Below are 16,898 nucleotides of genomic sequence, written 5' to 3'. Positions count from 1 at the left end.
CCATGGAAAAAGGGTCGATATAATCTATAACTATACTGAAAACATACACACAGCAAAACTACCACTGCACTGTCGATCAAGCCTCGTGTCATAGTATTTTTATTTACTCATGATATCTGATGTATTCCATCATCGCAAATTACCCAAAGTCTCATGTTCGTGTTCTCAACACTTTGTTCGTGTTTTAATAATGACAGAAGAGCACACATTTTAGTTCAAAATTGTTTCAATTGATACTAACAGTCATCAAAAATTGGTACATTTATAGTAAAATAAACTTCATTTAACACAAATATTTGACTGTTAACAGTGAAATGCTTCTTAACCCATGTATTACGCAATCACTTGATGAGAGTTTTTAAACGTCTAACAAATATTGTGTAGTTCATCTAGGAAAATTATTTGGACAGACATTGTAAAGTTGCTACTCATGTTTATTAACAATTGCTTGACAAATGTTTTTTTTAGTATTTATTTGTTTTCAACAATAAAATAACTACCTTACGTACACTTTAACAAACTGTGCATCTACTATTAATGAACAATGGTTGTTATTAAGTGTTACCTAAATAACCCACACCATTTCATATATTGCTTTGAGCATTTGACTGCTGTATTCATTTTCTCTTTTCTTTCTTTCTGGTAGGTTTCAGTAAAAAAAACAAAAAGAATTTTGGAAAGTATCATCAAGAAAATGGGAGGAGGGAGGGAGAGCGTGTGGCTGTCTTCATGAATGAATGTATAATTATATGAATGTCTCTCTCTCTCTCTGTTACTGTCTGTGTGTGGGTGTGGGTGTGTGACTGATTTCCTCTCTCTAGTCTTCATATTGAACTGATGCCACTCATTCACTCCACTGAGCTCGGCGGTAGCACACAGTCTGACTGAAACCACCCCAGCTGGCAATACGCACTTTTATGAGGTAAGCGAGCATTTGTATTAGACTGAAAAACTACTTTTACTGCTGCCATTTTTTAACGTTTTTAATATATTTTATGATTTTAGATTGTGATCATCAAATAATGTAAGACTTCTAAATCCACTGCATTCAGATGGCCAATAATAGAGGCAAGTTTGACAAATAGTGTCTTATTTTTACAGCTGTAGAACATCATGCAAATGTTTATAGTGGCCTATTCTATGTATGAACTCATCTGTTTCCACTGAACTCAGTGTTATAAACTATGTAAATGTACTGCATGTATAACTGTGCCAGAGTTTATAGCATAGGTGCCATGACAACAGCTCAGCGAGAGAGCTGGAAACATATTGTAGTATCTTCACGAGACAGGAACAGCATTGTTAAAATAGTCCCTTTAAATATAAACTGACTCCCTTTACCTGCTTTAAGATTGCCGTTTTGGTTGTCCGCACATGTTGTGCATGTTTCAATGTTTAATTGAACCAGCAGCTTCCCACTCATATCAGAGGATGAACCTACTGTATCCACTGCATGCTTGTGCAAATGCTGTTGCATGTTTCACTGGGAATTGACTAGGATATATATTCAATTTGATATGGAGCTCACCAAGATATCTGCACCTACCTACTCTGTTATAAATTACGATTTGATTAGTTGTCACAAGTGTTACACCAGATGGAATAAGCCAAAAATATTGTGAAACACGAGGTCTACATGTTGCCATTGATGTCCCACTGGACACACAGACTGATAGAGGTGAGCTTTTGGATTGACTTGTTCTTGGTCTTTGTAAAGCTGTCACATTGATGAAGCTGTAATTATCTACTAGAAGTTTGGACGTAGCACATAATTCATCACAACGTAAAGCTGCAACCTTGGCATAGACGTGGCTTGAGGTCATCTTAGTGTATTTTTTGAGGTTATGTCTTCATCCATCTGGTTCACTCACAGCATAGCAAATCACTAAATATACTTCCTCTAGATTTGCCCAAACAAACTGCTAACGCCTCTCTGTCTTCATGATATCTGTCACTATAAACTATAAGATGTTATGATATTATCTGCCCAAGAGGATGTTGACATATTCAATTGAAACATCCATTTTCATATATTATCCATGGCAAAATACTTAACAAGCATATGCAAGTAAGCAAAATCATTTAAAATAGGAAAGCAACCTAACTGGTCGATATCACATCCTGTCCTCAAACATGGCAACACGATGTCCTTCTTTAGGTGATTAAATCATCTAACATCCGGTGTGGGGCTTTTTTCACAAGTAATTTTGAAAAAAAAAATCATGATTGTATCGTACTGTGGTGGTGACAGTAAGCTGCGCACAGGCAGTTTCAGGAAGCAACGTTGTGGTGATGGTTCCTAGAGCACTGACAGTGCATGATTAAGACAGTTTACACGGCAGGCCGCATTATTTATCTCTCAAGAAGAAAAAAAAAAAGTGGTGTAAAACTGAATGTACTCTGTCTCTCTCAAGTGTGCTCTCTCGCTGCGAATGTCACTCTTTCAGCAAATGGATCCTTTCGGACTTCTCTTCCTCATCTTCACGTTGATGTCTCCATCTGAATGTTCAGGTAGGATATACATTGTAAGGAAAGGGCATGCACGGATAAGAATAGCGCTGTAACGGGTCTCCATCTGTGGCAATAATCATGTCAGAGGTCATCCCCGTTGACCCGCACATGCATTATATCCACTAACAGCTGCACATCGGTATGAAGGAAGGCTCTTTGAGAGAGATATGACCATGACACATATTAATGAAGGGTTAGGGTTAGTGATCATATGACAATAGTCACAATATTTTGAAGAGACAAGACCAGAAGATGACAGTCAAGAATTGTATCCGGTCAGTATTAGAGTTTTAAAGGAGCAGTTTGTCAGTTATGACCAGCATTTTCAATTTGGAAACTCAACTTACATCAAACCATGTGACCCTGAACACCTCGCCCTGCCCCTCCATCCCACACACAGTTGGGACCATATGTGGAAATCACGGGGCCAGGGGGATCCAAACTTTCAGGGTTAAACAGAGTTGTCCCCCTCAAGAGCCCATACCATTGTAACATGTATAAACAATATATGCATTTAAAAAAAAACACTTGCTAATAGTGCTAATTATAAAGTTTAATTATAGGTGTCATGTTTCCTGTTGTGTTGTCCTTTGTTTCTGGTTTTTGGTTTTGGGTTTTGATTTCATGTCCTTTTTTTCTATGTCTTGTTGTGTTCTGTGTTTTGTTTTTTCCATGTCTTGTGTCTCATGTTCTGATTTTTCCATGCCCTCATGTGTCCTTTGAGTTCTCCTATGTTCTCCCCTCTGGCTCCCTCTGTCTGTTGTCTTGTTCCCTCCTGGTCTGTTCCTCTGTGCTCCTCCCCCTCATTATCACACCTGGCTTCCTTCCTCCTCTCTCCTCACCTGTTCCTCGTCATATCATTAGTGTCTGTGTATTTAGTCTCTGTGTTCCCCTCACTCCTCGTCCAGTCATTGTTTTCTGTTATCTGTTTGCTCCCGAACCTTGCTCCTGTTCTGTTTGGTAGGTTTTTGGATTTATTTTGCATTTTTTTTCCCGTGTTTGAGTTGAACTTTGATTTTTTTCTTTGTACTTTGTCTAGCTGTTTTCTTTTGCTACTTTGCCATGCTGTTTTGGTTGTTACTTTGTTTCTTGTCCCCGTTTTGTCTGCCTTGGTGTTTTTGCATTCGGCTTTTTCTAAATTAAAGCTCGCCTTTTGTTTCTCCGTATCTTTGCCTCCCGTGTGTACTGCATTTGGGTCCACCTTTCCCTTCCATAGTTTTTCCCTTTAAACCCCAACTTGACAATAGGAAGTTACTATTATAAGCATTATAAAGGTTATAAGGGTTCCCTTAAAATGTTTTAAACGTCTTAATCATTGTTTTGGCCTTTTTTAAATGCAGTTGGGGAAAAAAAGCGAATGACTTAACTAGGTGAAACAAACTGTAACTCCTCTGCCGGCACGGCCTCACGCTATCAGGGGCAACACGGCAGTCACTGCACTTTTACATACAACAGTTTATCGTGAGTCGCGCTTCATCATTCACACACACTACTCACGCAGTCTTCATGGGACCTACCGTCAATTAGCCTCCGAGCTCCTCCGTCCGCTGGGTCTGGAGTCGGTCCTGCAGTCTCTCTCTCTCAAGGGCAAGGTTTTCAAAATAAAGGCACACACACTCCCAGTATACACTTCCTTCAATAAAAACAATACTATCACACACTAAAAATCAGAATGTGCAAGTAAAAACACTGGGAGTTAAAAGTACACACAATGAAATTGCCTTACCCATGTGACAATTGTGTTTTTTGAACGCTCAGCTTTGTACTGCAGTGAACGGTGCCCAGATGCAAAGCGAATTTTAACCACCTAAAACAGGGCTCACCTTAAAAAAATCAATAACCGTTCAAGTGTACAATGTAAAGAGTAAATACACTCTGTTTTACATCACTCTCAGACCGCACTTTCTTTTGGCACTACATTTTCTCAACCATAGAACCGCCGTATCCCTACGCATTAGTGCACCGTATCACTGCAGTACAAAGCTGAGCGTCTGGGCTGGAGCAGCTCTCTACTTTTCCAAATTGAGGCTGTGCTGATTGATGATTACGGTAGAGAACAGATCGACTATAGATACGTACTTTATATGGCCCCAGTTCAAAAAACACAAACTATCCCTTTAATGTACTAGCTGGGGACAGTAACTTCAGCTTGATTGACAAGAGGTCAGACTACAACCACAGGGCAGTGTTACTTCTTTGTCCTCTCATGTTGGACTGGATGGACGACTGGACATTACTTTGACTCACTATCACCTTTGGGGTCTAAAGTGTTATTATGGGACAGGGCGGGGCTAGCTGGTTAGCACGCTAACCTCAGAGGGTATCTCTGCAACACAATACTTTGACAAACTATTTTTCATATTGTGTTGTGTGTTAACATTGTTGAACTAAACTTCTTTGTTACATCACAATTATAACTATCGCCTTCTTCATTTTCAGAGCCAGCCAAGCTCCAATGCGTGGAATCTGACAAAGAAACTTTTGTCCTCCTTGAAGGGGAAGCCTTTTATATTATGCCGTATGATCTGACTGAAACATATTATCCTGATGAAGAGTTCACATGGTACAAAAATGACTCCCTGATCTCCAATGACGAGAGCAAGAACGTACATTACCACGGTGGCGCACTTTATTTCTTAAACGTCAGTGCTGAGGACTCTGGCTTTTACCATGCCCGGTAAGAATACTTACCAATCTCTATAAAAAGAATTCTAAATTAGAAAATAATTCCTTTTTTTTCCATCATAAACTGTAAGACCAAACTCATCTCTGCACTCCTCCTCTTCTGCAAACAGTCTTTCCCTTCAGAAGATCTGTTGATACAGTCCCTGATCCGAATCACAGAGACATTTTGTTCCTTTTTTAGACGTAATGACTCCTTGGGAAAATGCTCCAACCATTACGTAATAATTGAGGTTGTGGATGATATCAACCAAGCGCTCTACGTGGCCGAAGAGAACTCTTTCGGGAGCCTACGAATCTACTGCCCAAATACTGTCACCATGATATGTGGCGTGTTCAAAGGAGAGTTAAGCTGGATGAAGGTATGGCCACCTGTGGTTACACTAACATGTTCTGTGAATAGCAGGGAAGAGCAATGATGATGACTTTTTTTTTTTAATTCCACACCTTAAACAATAAATATGACTTTTTTAATCAAATATATTTTGGAGGGAAATTGATAATCTTACACTAAAATTGTATTACAGTAGTGACCCAGCAGTTCAGATTCAAATGCAGAATGAGTAAAATGAGCAGGTCAGCTTAAAAATGGAACAAACAGACAGGAAGTCCGGGTGGGACTATCCTAAGAGGAACAGACAAGCATACCAGAAGAAAACTTGCAATGCTATGGCTTCAGATGCACCTTACATAATCTGGCAGAGGATTAGTGTTAGTTCAGGGGGTTTATGTGTTGAATGGTTATAGGGGAATGAGGGCCAGGTAATCCATCAGCTGTCTGGTGCATGGCAACAACAACTGGATACTACTGCTGGATGGGAGGGAGCAGAAGGTGTTAGAAAAGTCATGGAGGGATCTTTAGCAGAGAAGTACTCAATGATGGAGATGTGACCATAACGGTTTTAACTTGATGATGGTATTTTTATGTCAAGTCAAAAACTGATGCTTTGGGATTGTAGGATGGGTAGCATCATTTTTTGACCAGCTGGGCAAAAATTTAACTTCAATTTGGTTTCGGATTATTAAATAAAATCCTTGTTCATGAACTTATTTCTATCTTTTTTCCAATCACCTTGCCCGTCCTTATGTCTTTTCTTGTCCTGTCTCGACAGGACTTCAAGCTTCTTCAAGGTCAGAATGAGGATCTTTTGTGGATTGAAGATAAAAGTGAAGAAGATGCTGGCATCTACACTTGTACTTGTACCTGGGAACACAATCACCGGGTGTACAAATCGTCAGGCTCCAGGAGGTTTAAACCTGAAAGTGAGAGAACGTCTAGTTCTGGAACGGGGAATCTTAAAGGGGTGCAGGAGAACACCATCCTTTAACTGTTAACTGATGGTGTACAAATCAAAATCATCCATGTGTTATCCTGGTGGATGGGTCATGCTAGTAGCCAATGCTTATTCTTACTTACAGTACGGAACACTAACATAATTCATGACAAGACAGTTAGCAAGGCATTTCAAAAAGTCTGTAGGCTTATTAGATACATTTTCATGCTTGCATATTAAGCTTTAGCGCTGTTGCTGTCGTGTTTCAACTTGTGGTCCTCTTAATTCCTGTTTTATTTTGAAATTCTGCCCTCATGTGTCATGTGATGCTTTTCAGTTCCTCCTTTTGTGTGATTCCTGGCCTTCATCAGTGTGCTCCTGCATCTTGTTTGTCAGTCAGTCCCTGTATGTAGTCTGTGTGCTCCCTGCTGCCTTTGTCAGATGTGTTGACCTGAGCATGTCTTCCTGTGTCTCCGCATGTTGTGTTTCTGTTGTTTTGTTTCTCTGTTTATTCCTCGAAGTTTGTTCTGATCTGTACTTCACTTCTGGTTGTGCCTTGTTTTAGCTTTTGTGTCGCTACTTTGTTTTTTGGAATTTGCGCTTGTGTTTGTTGTTTTATGGATGCTATTATATGGGGATTTCTGCTTGATATTAAAAGCTTTGTTCTATGTCCTGAATGCCTCCTATGTGTCTTGTATTTGTGTCCTCACTAGGGCTGCAGTAGTCCTCATTTAGGGCCATTATTCACCTAGTCGTAAGCATGTGATAGGCCTATATTTTATTCACAAGTACCTGGCGCACACTGAGCTACACGCCTATTAACTATGCTGTCAGCAAACCAGTGATGATCGTGAATGCTTAAAACAACCAGCAAGGAAAAAAGGAATACTTTTTGTTGATTTTCAACAGTATGATAAGGTCATCAACATAACATAACTTTACATAACAACACAATAACATATGAATGAAAAATAAATTGAAAGCAGCCTGTGAAACTACATTGAAAAAATGTCTCTGTCTTGTCTTTTTAGAATATGAATAATAAAACAAATGAATAAATTGGCAGAAAACTGAATCACTCGACAAATGATGTTTAAAACACATTTTTCAGGTCCTTTTTTTGGTGGTTCAAAAGCAAACATAATAAGATAACTGACAACATAAACAAGTGAATGAATAGGCACAAAGCCGACTGAAACACCTGAGAAAATAATAATGTGTGGATTAATTTGAGGCCGCTGACTCTGCAGAGTCATCCCTGCAGTTTAATGGATGCTCCTATAGAGAAATACACATTGAATTAGAGCCAAGTAATTTAGCTTCTCAAGTAAAGTTACCCACTGACACTTGGATAAGCCAAATAGCACATATGACAATATGAGCCGCCATGCTGAGTGGCTAATGGGCATGTAGGCTAGTACTTACATGTGTCAGATGATTCATCATGTGTGTAGTTGACACATGTTTGCCTGCAGAGCTGACTTCTCACATCCTTGTGGTCATCCTTTACTGTCTCAGAATGGTCCCACACTTTTGATTTTCAGTCCGACCTATTAACTAGTTTCTAATATTAGACTGTCTAAACTGCAGGTACCAGCAATGCTAAACACAAGTGACCCCAGTCTGACTACTGCTGAGTGTGGTCAGCCACTTCCTATGTGTGTGCAAATTACATTACAGCATGGTCGAGCAATTTAGGCAACTCCTTATAGAGTCTAACGTTGTTTTTTTTCTTTTTATTAGTTTTTTCTCATTTTATTTTTTTTTAATTTTCTTTTTGCCGCGACTAAGCGACTAAAGAAATGCTGCCGGACTAATGACCTATTGGGATCGTCTAAGCTTCGGCCATCTATAAGGGGGCAGCCTTAGTATTTTCTCACAAGAGGTCAAAAGTGTTGGCAGAAAGCCCACTGTCACCATAGACATGGTTAGCAGGAAGATATTAGCGCTCACTCCTCCTCAGTGTAATGCTCAAAAGAACTTAGCGTATAAAGGTATGTGTAACATTTTGATATGAGAACATGGTTAAACCATCCAATCATTAGAGTACAAAGATTTCTCTGAGTGATATTTTCCCATTTGTAAAATTGTGTTCAGAACAAATGGATCCAAGATGTGTACTGTGATATTTGGTGCTGATTCAGACTTCAGTTTGTTGGCATGTTCAGTGTGCTGCTGGTTCAGACTGTTAATGAAGTTCATAGCTTGGCAATGTTTGGTATTATTGACACATTTTATGACATCAACATTGTTTCTGTATCTTTCACTGTCTGTCTGAGCAAGTCATGTACAGTGAATTACAGATGACAGCAGTGCTCACCATTCAGGGGAGCTCCACTGCTTCAAGTTATGGCTTCAGTCAGTGATGATGGTGGTTCACTAATAAGAAGAAATCACTTTTTATATCACTTATTAGAAAAAAGAATCAATTTTACGCTTTGTTGTAATTACCCATTACACACAGAGACCAACAATAAAGGGGCAGGTTCAGCATTAGCCAGAGATGTCAGAGGGATGAAGCTGCCACATAGTCAGAACTCCAAGCAGTTAGATACGCGGTCTTATTACACTTCACACAGATCTTATCTGAAAGTGATGTCATCATTGTTCAGGACACCATTTCATCAAAGTGCTGTAGTTTCAGATTTCATGGTCATTAGACATCCATTGTCACATGATCATCTTTAGTTACAGAAACTGTCAAGAGTTGATCCCTTTAGAGGGTATGAAATAATTATGCCTTAAGGTTTTAACAGCAGAATGTGGATATTGTCACGAGTCCTTTAGAAAAGAATAGACACAAGCATTCACTGCTGTGTTTTATTTGTGCTTGCCTACAGAATCAACTCATCACCATCTACCAGTGATCATCTCTCCAGCTGAAAAGGAGATCTTTGCTGATGAAGGTGGGAAAACATATTATGTATATTGTGAAACTGATAAAAGCACAGTTTTGTCATGCATCTCAACTGAACCACCCAAACCTTGAAAATAAATGTGCTTCTCAGTGAGATCGCTGTGAACGATAGAAAAAATAGAAAAGTTGGGTGTTGTTACAGTGCAGTGATAAGTTCCTCCATATGCATTAAAAGACATAAAACTGTGGTGGAGGAACTACTCAGTCCAAGGCAAGAGATAATGGCAGCTTCTAATGTGGATTCAGGGTTGGGCTGAAATTGAGATCATCAGGAAGTTGGTTCCATCTGTGTAACCGGCCACAACCCCGTGCGGTTTTGCTCATTCTCAAGGGACTAACAACTTGACTGTTTGCTAAAGATCTCAGGCCCATTATGAATTATTTACCAACTAGCATTTTGAGATGATAAAATGTGGATTTAGTGATTGCATTGAGCTCAGACCTCAGCTTACTGAAAAGCAACACTTCAAGCTGGGCAATAACCCCTGGTCCCTACTCCGTGATGGCGAATCCAAATTACATCTTGTCGTCTTTTTTTAACTGGAGGAAATTGCATTCAGCTATTAACCCCAATTGGGGGACCTTGGGGTTTTAAACCCTAACCCTAACCCTTAAGACATGCAGAACAACCACAGAGCCATTGCTGCACTTATTTTATATCAAATTAAACAGCAGAAGCTGGGCTACAATGTGTAAAAAACATGTTTATATGACCCAAACACAGCCCAAACACTACTCAAATAAACAACTAATTATCAAACTTCGTGAATCACTCTAACCCTAACCCCTAACCCTAGAAAATTGGCTTGGAGCTTAAAAATTTAACTAGCTCTAAACACTGACAGCGTGAGACTGAGGCCACATGGTATCTTGGTGAAGAGCTACAGTAATTAACTCTGAGTGTTGAAAATCCATTTCTTTGCATTTTAATATCAAAATCCAGCCATTATTCTTCATTCATTTATTTGGGTTAAGCAGGATGGCACTTTATGTAGGACAACATTTTCCTTTTAATCGTGAGCATCTAAATTTCCATCATAATCTACTTTAAACTCCACTGGAGTTTCTCCTGTTGTTAGCTTGTCTGGCACAGTCACTTGACAATTTAGTCAGTGGACTCTGGCCATTCCTCATCACCTGTCTCACAGGACGGCCACACTGGACACTGTGGTGGTTGCGTTGCTGTGCTCACACAGGCAGCCGTTTACATGGAGTCTGACTTTGATAATTATCAATAAAAAAAATTTAAAAATGTGATTTTTCTTTACTGCTGTTGAAAGAGCGAAAAAGTAGGAGCGAGGATGCAGGAGAAAGAGGAAGAATGCCCAGTGTGTATAGTCATCATGTCTGTGACATAATCTAATTCTAATTTAAAACTGTCTACAGGTCATATGGACAGCTCAGCTCTGCGTTTGCTGAGAACTGTGCGTGTGTTGCTGTTAAAAATAGGTCAAACTCTGAATCTCTAGATGACATTATAATAGCACTATAATCTAAAAAATAATAACCTGGGTTACATGTGGTTAATTTGAGAGGGAGGATCAGGTTCAATCATTTTATCACTGAACAGGTTTATCAGTGTGGATGTAGAAACTGCCAGTTATGACAAGATATTTACAATATGTTGCGATAACAGGAAGCAACAGTGAAGTCAAGACAGTGCAGAGATATTCATAGGAGGTAAAATCCCCACATGGTAACTGTTTCCACTGAAATGACCCTTTAAATGTATGCCAAGTCTCCCCACCCACAGCAGGACAAAGTAAAACGAATGAGCCCAGATGAACTGTTTTGAGACTTCTCAGTATGGACACACACTTTGAGGGTTAAACGTCTGTCGTGATATATGTCTTGTTCTTTCTACCAGGCTATGGGATCACGCTGAACTGCACAGTCCTCTGTGGAACTGATGTGGAACTTGACTGTCATGCTCACTGGGAGCCTGTCAATGGAATGGCTTTTGACGACAGGCATGGATATCATGTAAACCCCTCAGTGTAAGCCTGGTCAGAAGCACGACTGCACCAGTTAAAAAAACTAATATTCAAATATAATTTGTGTAAGCTGTGTCACAATGTTACTGTTACCATTTGAGTACTGTTGATACACATTTATAATACACCCTAGACTACACACTTTATTATGAACACTGATCAGAGTCTGTGTTCAAACATGCACATAAGGTGGACAATCACACAAACACATCCATGTAGACACACACGCACTCAGTCATCTGATGGCGCACACTCCATCAGTTGGAGAATGAGCAAGACACAGGGTGTGTACACAGGAAATACTCAGATGTAGACTACATCAGCAAGAGTTTCTGAGAATGCAGCAGGAGCTTACTGGATTATTATTACAGTCCGCTGTTGCGATATTTCACTTGAAACTAAAATGTCCCACTGGCCCCTGGCAACCGTCTGTTCCAAATCGTGCCAATGGAGTCCTGCAGTGATGACATATTTTTGAAGTCTATCCAACCATCTGACTGTGTGATATTTCTAGAACCACTGGAAGGGCTATGCACCTTTCAGCAACTCTAAAATAATTAAATTCAAATTTAGTTTTTGTGCTTTTCATTTGGTGGCCAGAATCTCCTCAGTCACTTTAATCAATGAAAATCTATTTCACCGTTTCTGTAATGAACCAAATCCTGCTTATTTGGTTTATGTTGTTTTATTTGACATCCTTTATCAGAGTCAACAAAGAAAAACACAATGTGTACGCCACTGCAGTCCTGACGATTGACAAAGTGTCTACTAAAGATTTGCAGACTGAATTTAAATGCATCGGCAAGGGCCTTTACACAGAGGCCTTCAGAGGACTCAGGATTAATGGCAGAGGTTGGTGACAGGATCATCCATTATTGTTCATAGCTAAAATGATATCATTCCTGTTATTCAGTGATTCATAAAAGCATTTGATTTCAAACATTGTATTTGTGTTTGTTTCCAGTGTCAATCCTTGCACTTGCCATCCAAGGAGCGTGTGTGTTGTTTATCGCAGTGTTTGGCACTGTGCTGGTCAAGTGCTTCGCTGTCGACCTGACCCTCTGCTTCAGACGCTACTGCCCACGAAGAAGTCCGAAAAAAGGTGAAAAAAAGACGAGAACTTTTTTATCTGCAAGGGAAGCATTTAGAAGTCAAAGGGTGGTTTAGTTATCTTTAAAAAAATGTATGTGATGTGGGTGTTGGTATATTACTTTTAACTCAACTTAACAGAAAGTTCTTCTGTTTTTCAAATGAACTCGTGTTATGTTAAATTACAAAATGTGTTAAAAAGTCAAAACAGGTATGTTAAAAGGAAATGTAAACCAGAGATGTTTTCTTTCCTGCTTGTACAGACTTTAGGTGTAATGTATAATGCAGGTTGCACAACGTGTTGTTGAGATTTGTGACATCAGCGATTCAGCTCCTCTGTGAAACTCCCTGTGGCGGTCAGTCACTTAGCTTCTTCTCTGCTTCCAACTGACCGACTAATACGAATATTCCCCGAAACCTTATTCCAACCACACGACTTGGAAATGTTGCTCATGAGTTACTTCTCGTGAATTGTTATTCATTGTAATGCCATTTCACTCTGACTGCTTTGATTTCCTCTCCGATCCTTGTTATGGAGCCAGTAGAAGTGAATTCCAAATGAAAACAAAGCAGACAGTGAGACCGTTAGACAAAGAAACGTCTGTCTCTCTTTGCATGTGTTGGCCACTTATCCACATAAACATTTTTTTTCCAGCCTTTTAGCCTTTTAGCACGGAGTGCTTTCACCAGAGGCACTGCTGGGTTTTCCCTTGAGAGGTTTTTTGCACGCTATGGTTCATGAGTCATACAATTCACGTACACACAGGGTGTGGTTACAACTTTGCGTCAGGTCATGATAACCTCAGAGGAAAAACATGATGATGACAAAACTGAGCGGACTGCAGTCACACTTCAGCCTCACTCACACGGAACACACGCGTACAAATTCGAGGTACTTTGCTTGAATATTTGCTTTTCATGTTCTACGCCTCCTCACCTGCACATCACAGGTATTCATATCTTTACTCCACTGCAATTATCTGACAGCTTTGATTGATAGTTACTGTTCCAAAACAAAGATTTTGGTTTGTGTTAAAGTCCAAAGACCTTATGTGAGGTTTTCTTAGTAACTGAATTACAGTGTATACAAGCACAGCTGAAATAATCAGTCGAATAGTCAATTAGAAAGTTAAATTGGCAGTTTTTTTCATAATTGTCTCATTTGTCATGTTGAAACATTTCAGGGCTGTTGCTTCACAAATGTGAAGATATGCTGCTTTTCCTCTCCTTCCATATAATTTGAGGGTCGGAGCATGGCTTGAGAAAAACAAGCATTGTGAAAGCAAAGCAAAGAAAAAATTGCAGCTCGTTGTGCCTCAGCAAATCTCTGGAAGCCCCCTGATCCCAAATTAATTTGAAAAGAAAATCTTCACACCATACGGTCATGCTTGTGTACCTACTTCTGACGGGGTGCACGCTAACGCTTTTTGCTCAGAACTACACTGAAGATTTTCGGGGAAATGAAGAGGAATTAAAAAGGGTGTAAATAACATCTTTTCAAATCAGCTTTTAGAATCTCAGGGCTTCTGGACATTTGACACACACACACACACACACACACAGTTGTTTAGGAGAATGCTGCAATGCTGGTGTTCTGTGAAGCTACAGAGCTTCACTTGACTTTCCATCACAGTCCTGGTCCAGTTTCACCAACCACAGGTGTCATGTGGAAACTTGAAGCCTCTAGTGCACACACACTGAGAATGGACTCCTATATTCCGATATAAAGGAATAATCATATATTCTTGAACTTGTACACATTTTCTTGTATTTTCCAGATGTGGGGATGTACGATGCCTACGTGGTTTATCAAATGCAGAGCATGGACAAAGCCACTGAGGAGACACTCTGTCAGTTCATCACAAACCACCTGCCCTCTGTCCTCGAGGAGAAGTGTGGATATCGACTGTTCATCCACGGGAGGGATGACATACCCGGGGAAGGTCAGACATTAATGCTCTATTTGAGTTTTGCGTGATTTTTTTTTTTTTTTTCTTGCACACGGTTCCTGTTTGCATTATGACATCACAGGCATAAAGTCATTGCAGTTTCTGTATTCAGTTTTCCTCCTCACTGTCACAGCCTTCTCTTCTGTTCTTTGTCTTTAGATTGTGTTGATTTACAGGACTCCAACACACAACAGATGTGTAAAAATTAGTTAAAGTAAAAATCCCACATGGTGAACCACTCTGAAAAGGTCCTTTGCAACATTTGTAAGCCTTTTCTCTGACCCCACACACAGACCATCTGGAGCTGGTGGAGGCCCGCATGAAGCAGAGCAGGAGGCTGATGGTCATCCTCACCCCGGGTTCAGGATCTGGGTGTGACATCACTGACCAACCTCCAGTCTCACCCCATTCCTCAGTGATAGAAGGGCTTGACTGGCAGGTAGGATTTTAATTTTAAATGTAGGCAGTAATTATATATATATTTTTTTTATTATTTTTATTTTTGCTGACTGCAAACTGTTAGCTTTGAATAATACTGAATTTCACTTAACACAAAAGTGATATATACTGAAAAGGACCCAGGACATGCTAATGCTCTGAGATGTATCCTTCCCCGCTTCACCAACATGAATGCATTATTAAAGCAGTAATAGCTCAGGGCTCAGGTGGTACATCCCATTATTCTCGTTTTCTCTCTTTCTCTAGTCAGTTTGTAGCGGCACACTGTCAGACAGTGTGGTCCAGCGCTGGCTCAGTCTGAGACAGGCTCACCTTTAATAATGCACACCGTCCACTCTCCAGCAATATCCCACTTAAGGATATAAACATAATAGACGTAAATGTTGGGAACAACAATTCAATTGCAGCTTTGGTCCACACAGTTCACAGCACAATCTACAGCTGTCATGACCTGACGTGAGATGATGAAGTTTTATTTGGAGAAATGAAGGCTGAAACAACAACTGCTTCTGGTCATTTTGCAGCTGGGGCTCCACCGTGCGCTGGTCCAGAGGGAGATGAGCGTGATTCTGATAGAGATTGGGGACATTGGACGAGAGGGATACAAACACCTTCCCCCTGGCTTGCAGCACCTGATTCTCCACAAGGCCCCCATCAGGTGGCCAAAGGGTTCGCGGGGGGCAGCCTCATGGAACTCACGCTTCTGGAAGAGAGTGCGATTCCAGATGCCGGCCACGCCTGCTAATAAATGTTCACAGTCTGCGATTATCTGAAACCCTGAAGGACTTGACTTTAGACACTTGCTGGAGAGAAAGATATGAACGCTATCATGTGTCCCAGTCCTGTCCCACCCGGTGTACAGATATGTGAGAATAATCCCAGGCGTCAGTTAAATGTATATGTCAGGTATTCAGATTGACTGTCAAATGTTTTTGTTCCAACCGTTCAAGTGTTGTTAATATCAGCAGGTTGGCCCACAGCGTTGAGTGCCATCCTGCTTCCTGCTCAGCTCAGGTTCATCATTCTGAACATATCTCAACCACTGTCCAGGGTGCTGATCCCGGCAGCACCTTCAGAGGAGGGTAAGCTAGAGACTTCTCACAGGCGCTGCTTGCCCTGCTGACAGCGAGGGGATGAAGCTTTGAACTCAACCAGCTGCTGCTGTTTTTGCGAGCTCGTTTATTCTGCCGTTTCTATCCCCAACTCCATCCTTGTACTAACAGTTTTGTTGTGAACTTTTATTTTGAAATGTGTTTGTCAGAGGTGCAGTGTCTGTTGGAGGCTACCCATTTATGTGTAACCCCTACTGTACAGTATAATCTATAAACACACAGCAGTTTAGTGTGTTTAGTGTATGTTGTTCTGTAAGCTAGAAAACAACAAATTGGAGCAAAACGCAAAAAAACCCAAGTAATTATCTTTAGTAAAGGGTTGAGTGCTTGTAAATAGAAACCTACATATATTTATATACAGTACAGTTACTTTAAGTCGAGAAGACCTTTTTTGTTCTGTGTTAAACACTTGCTCCTGTCACCAACATCAGAATAAAGAAGGCCTACATGTTTTCAACAGGCCTAATTGTTTTTCAAAAACAAGTGTAAATAATATGGTGTGGTGTGCTGAGCTTACTAAAATCTGTATACATTACAATGTGCTTTGGTAATATACAGAAATAAAATCATGTTGATTGAGCTGTTAAGTCCTCTTCAGTCTGAGCTGTAGTGATGGACTGTGAACGTGATAGAGAGACTTCTCTGTCTCTGTATTGCAGAAATCACAGTCATTAAACAGAACTAAGCAGGGAACCACTCTTTTTCCAGCACAGGTTATACAACTGTTATTATCTCCAGCAGGATTTACCTCTGGGGTGCAGCAGGGAAGGTGGACCCAAATGCATGAGGTGTAATAGGAAAGCAACACCAGGAGCAGGCAAACATGGAGGAACACCAGGACAACAGAGCAGCAGGATCGCATGAACTGAACAGACAATGCATCAAAAGACTGGACCTAGTTAGAAACTAAA

At 40.3% G+C, this 16,898-nt stretch overlaps 1 protein-coding gene across 4 annotated transcripts; it reads left to right on the top strand.

The window, feature by feature from the left end:
* The first annotated feature begins 573 nt into the window (after positions 1-573).
* il1rl1 (interleukin 1 receptor-like 1) lies at positions 574-16,495 on the top strand. 4 transcript variants are annotated; one of them, XM_037109726.1, is made up of 12 exons: positions 574-922; positions 2,448-2,511; positions 4,951-5,188; positions 5,378-5,555; positions 6,306-6,456; positions 9,308-9,373; positions 11,252-11,381; positions 12,085-12,230; positions 12,343-12,480; positions 14,246-14,410; positions 14,710-14,855; positions 15,400-15,648. In XM_037109726.1, exons 2-12 carry the CDS (start codon positions 2,451-2,453, stop codon positions 15,646-15,648), a joined length of 1,668 nt encoding a protein of 555 aa, XP_036965621.1. In that variant the 5' UTR covers positions 574-922; positions 2,448-2,450. The 4 variants fall into 4 exon arrangements, with proteins under 4 accessions (XP_036965621.1, XP_036965620.1, XP_036965619.1 ...); XM_037109725.1 differs by having other exon boundaries at positions 904-922; positions 2,415-2,511; XM_037109724.1 differs by lacking the exon at positions 574-922 and having other exon boundaries at positions 999-2,511; positions 15,400-16,495.
* Positions 16,496-16,898: the final 403 nt, after the last annotated feature.

This window comes from Acanthopagrus latus, chromosome 9 (genome assembly GCF_904848185.1).
Source record: "Acanthopagrus latus isolate v.2019 chromosome 9, fAcaLat1.1, whole genome shotgun sequence".
Taxonomy (NCBI): Eukaryota; Metazoa; Chordata; class Actinopteri; order Spariformes; family Sparidae; genus Acanthopagrus; species Acanthopagrus latus.
Note: the sequence above shows the minus strand (reverse complement) of the source record. Positions and strands in the feature narration are given on the sequence as shown.

Coding starts and splice junctions, on each gene's coding strand:
- il1rl1 (XM_037109724.1), top strand. CDS start 2,394: ATGTACTCTGTCTCTCTCAAGTGTGCTCTCTCGCTGCGAATGTCACTC. Junction 5,556..6,305: donor GAGAGTTAAGCTGGATGAAG/GTATGGCCACCT, acceptor CTGTCTCGACAG/GACTTCAAGCTTCTTCAAGG. Junction 14,411..14,709: donor GGATGACATACCCGGGGAAG/GTCAGACATTAA, acceptor CCCCACACACAG/ACCATCTGGAGCTGGTGGAG.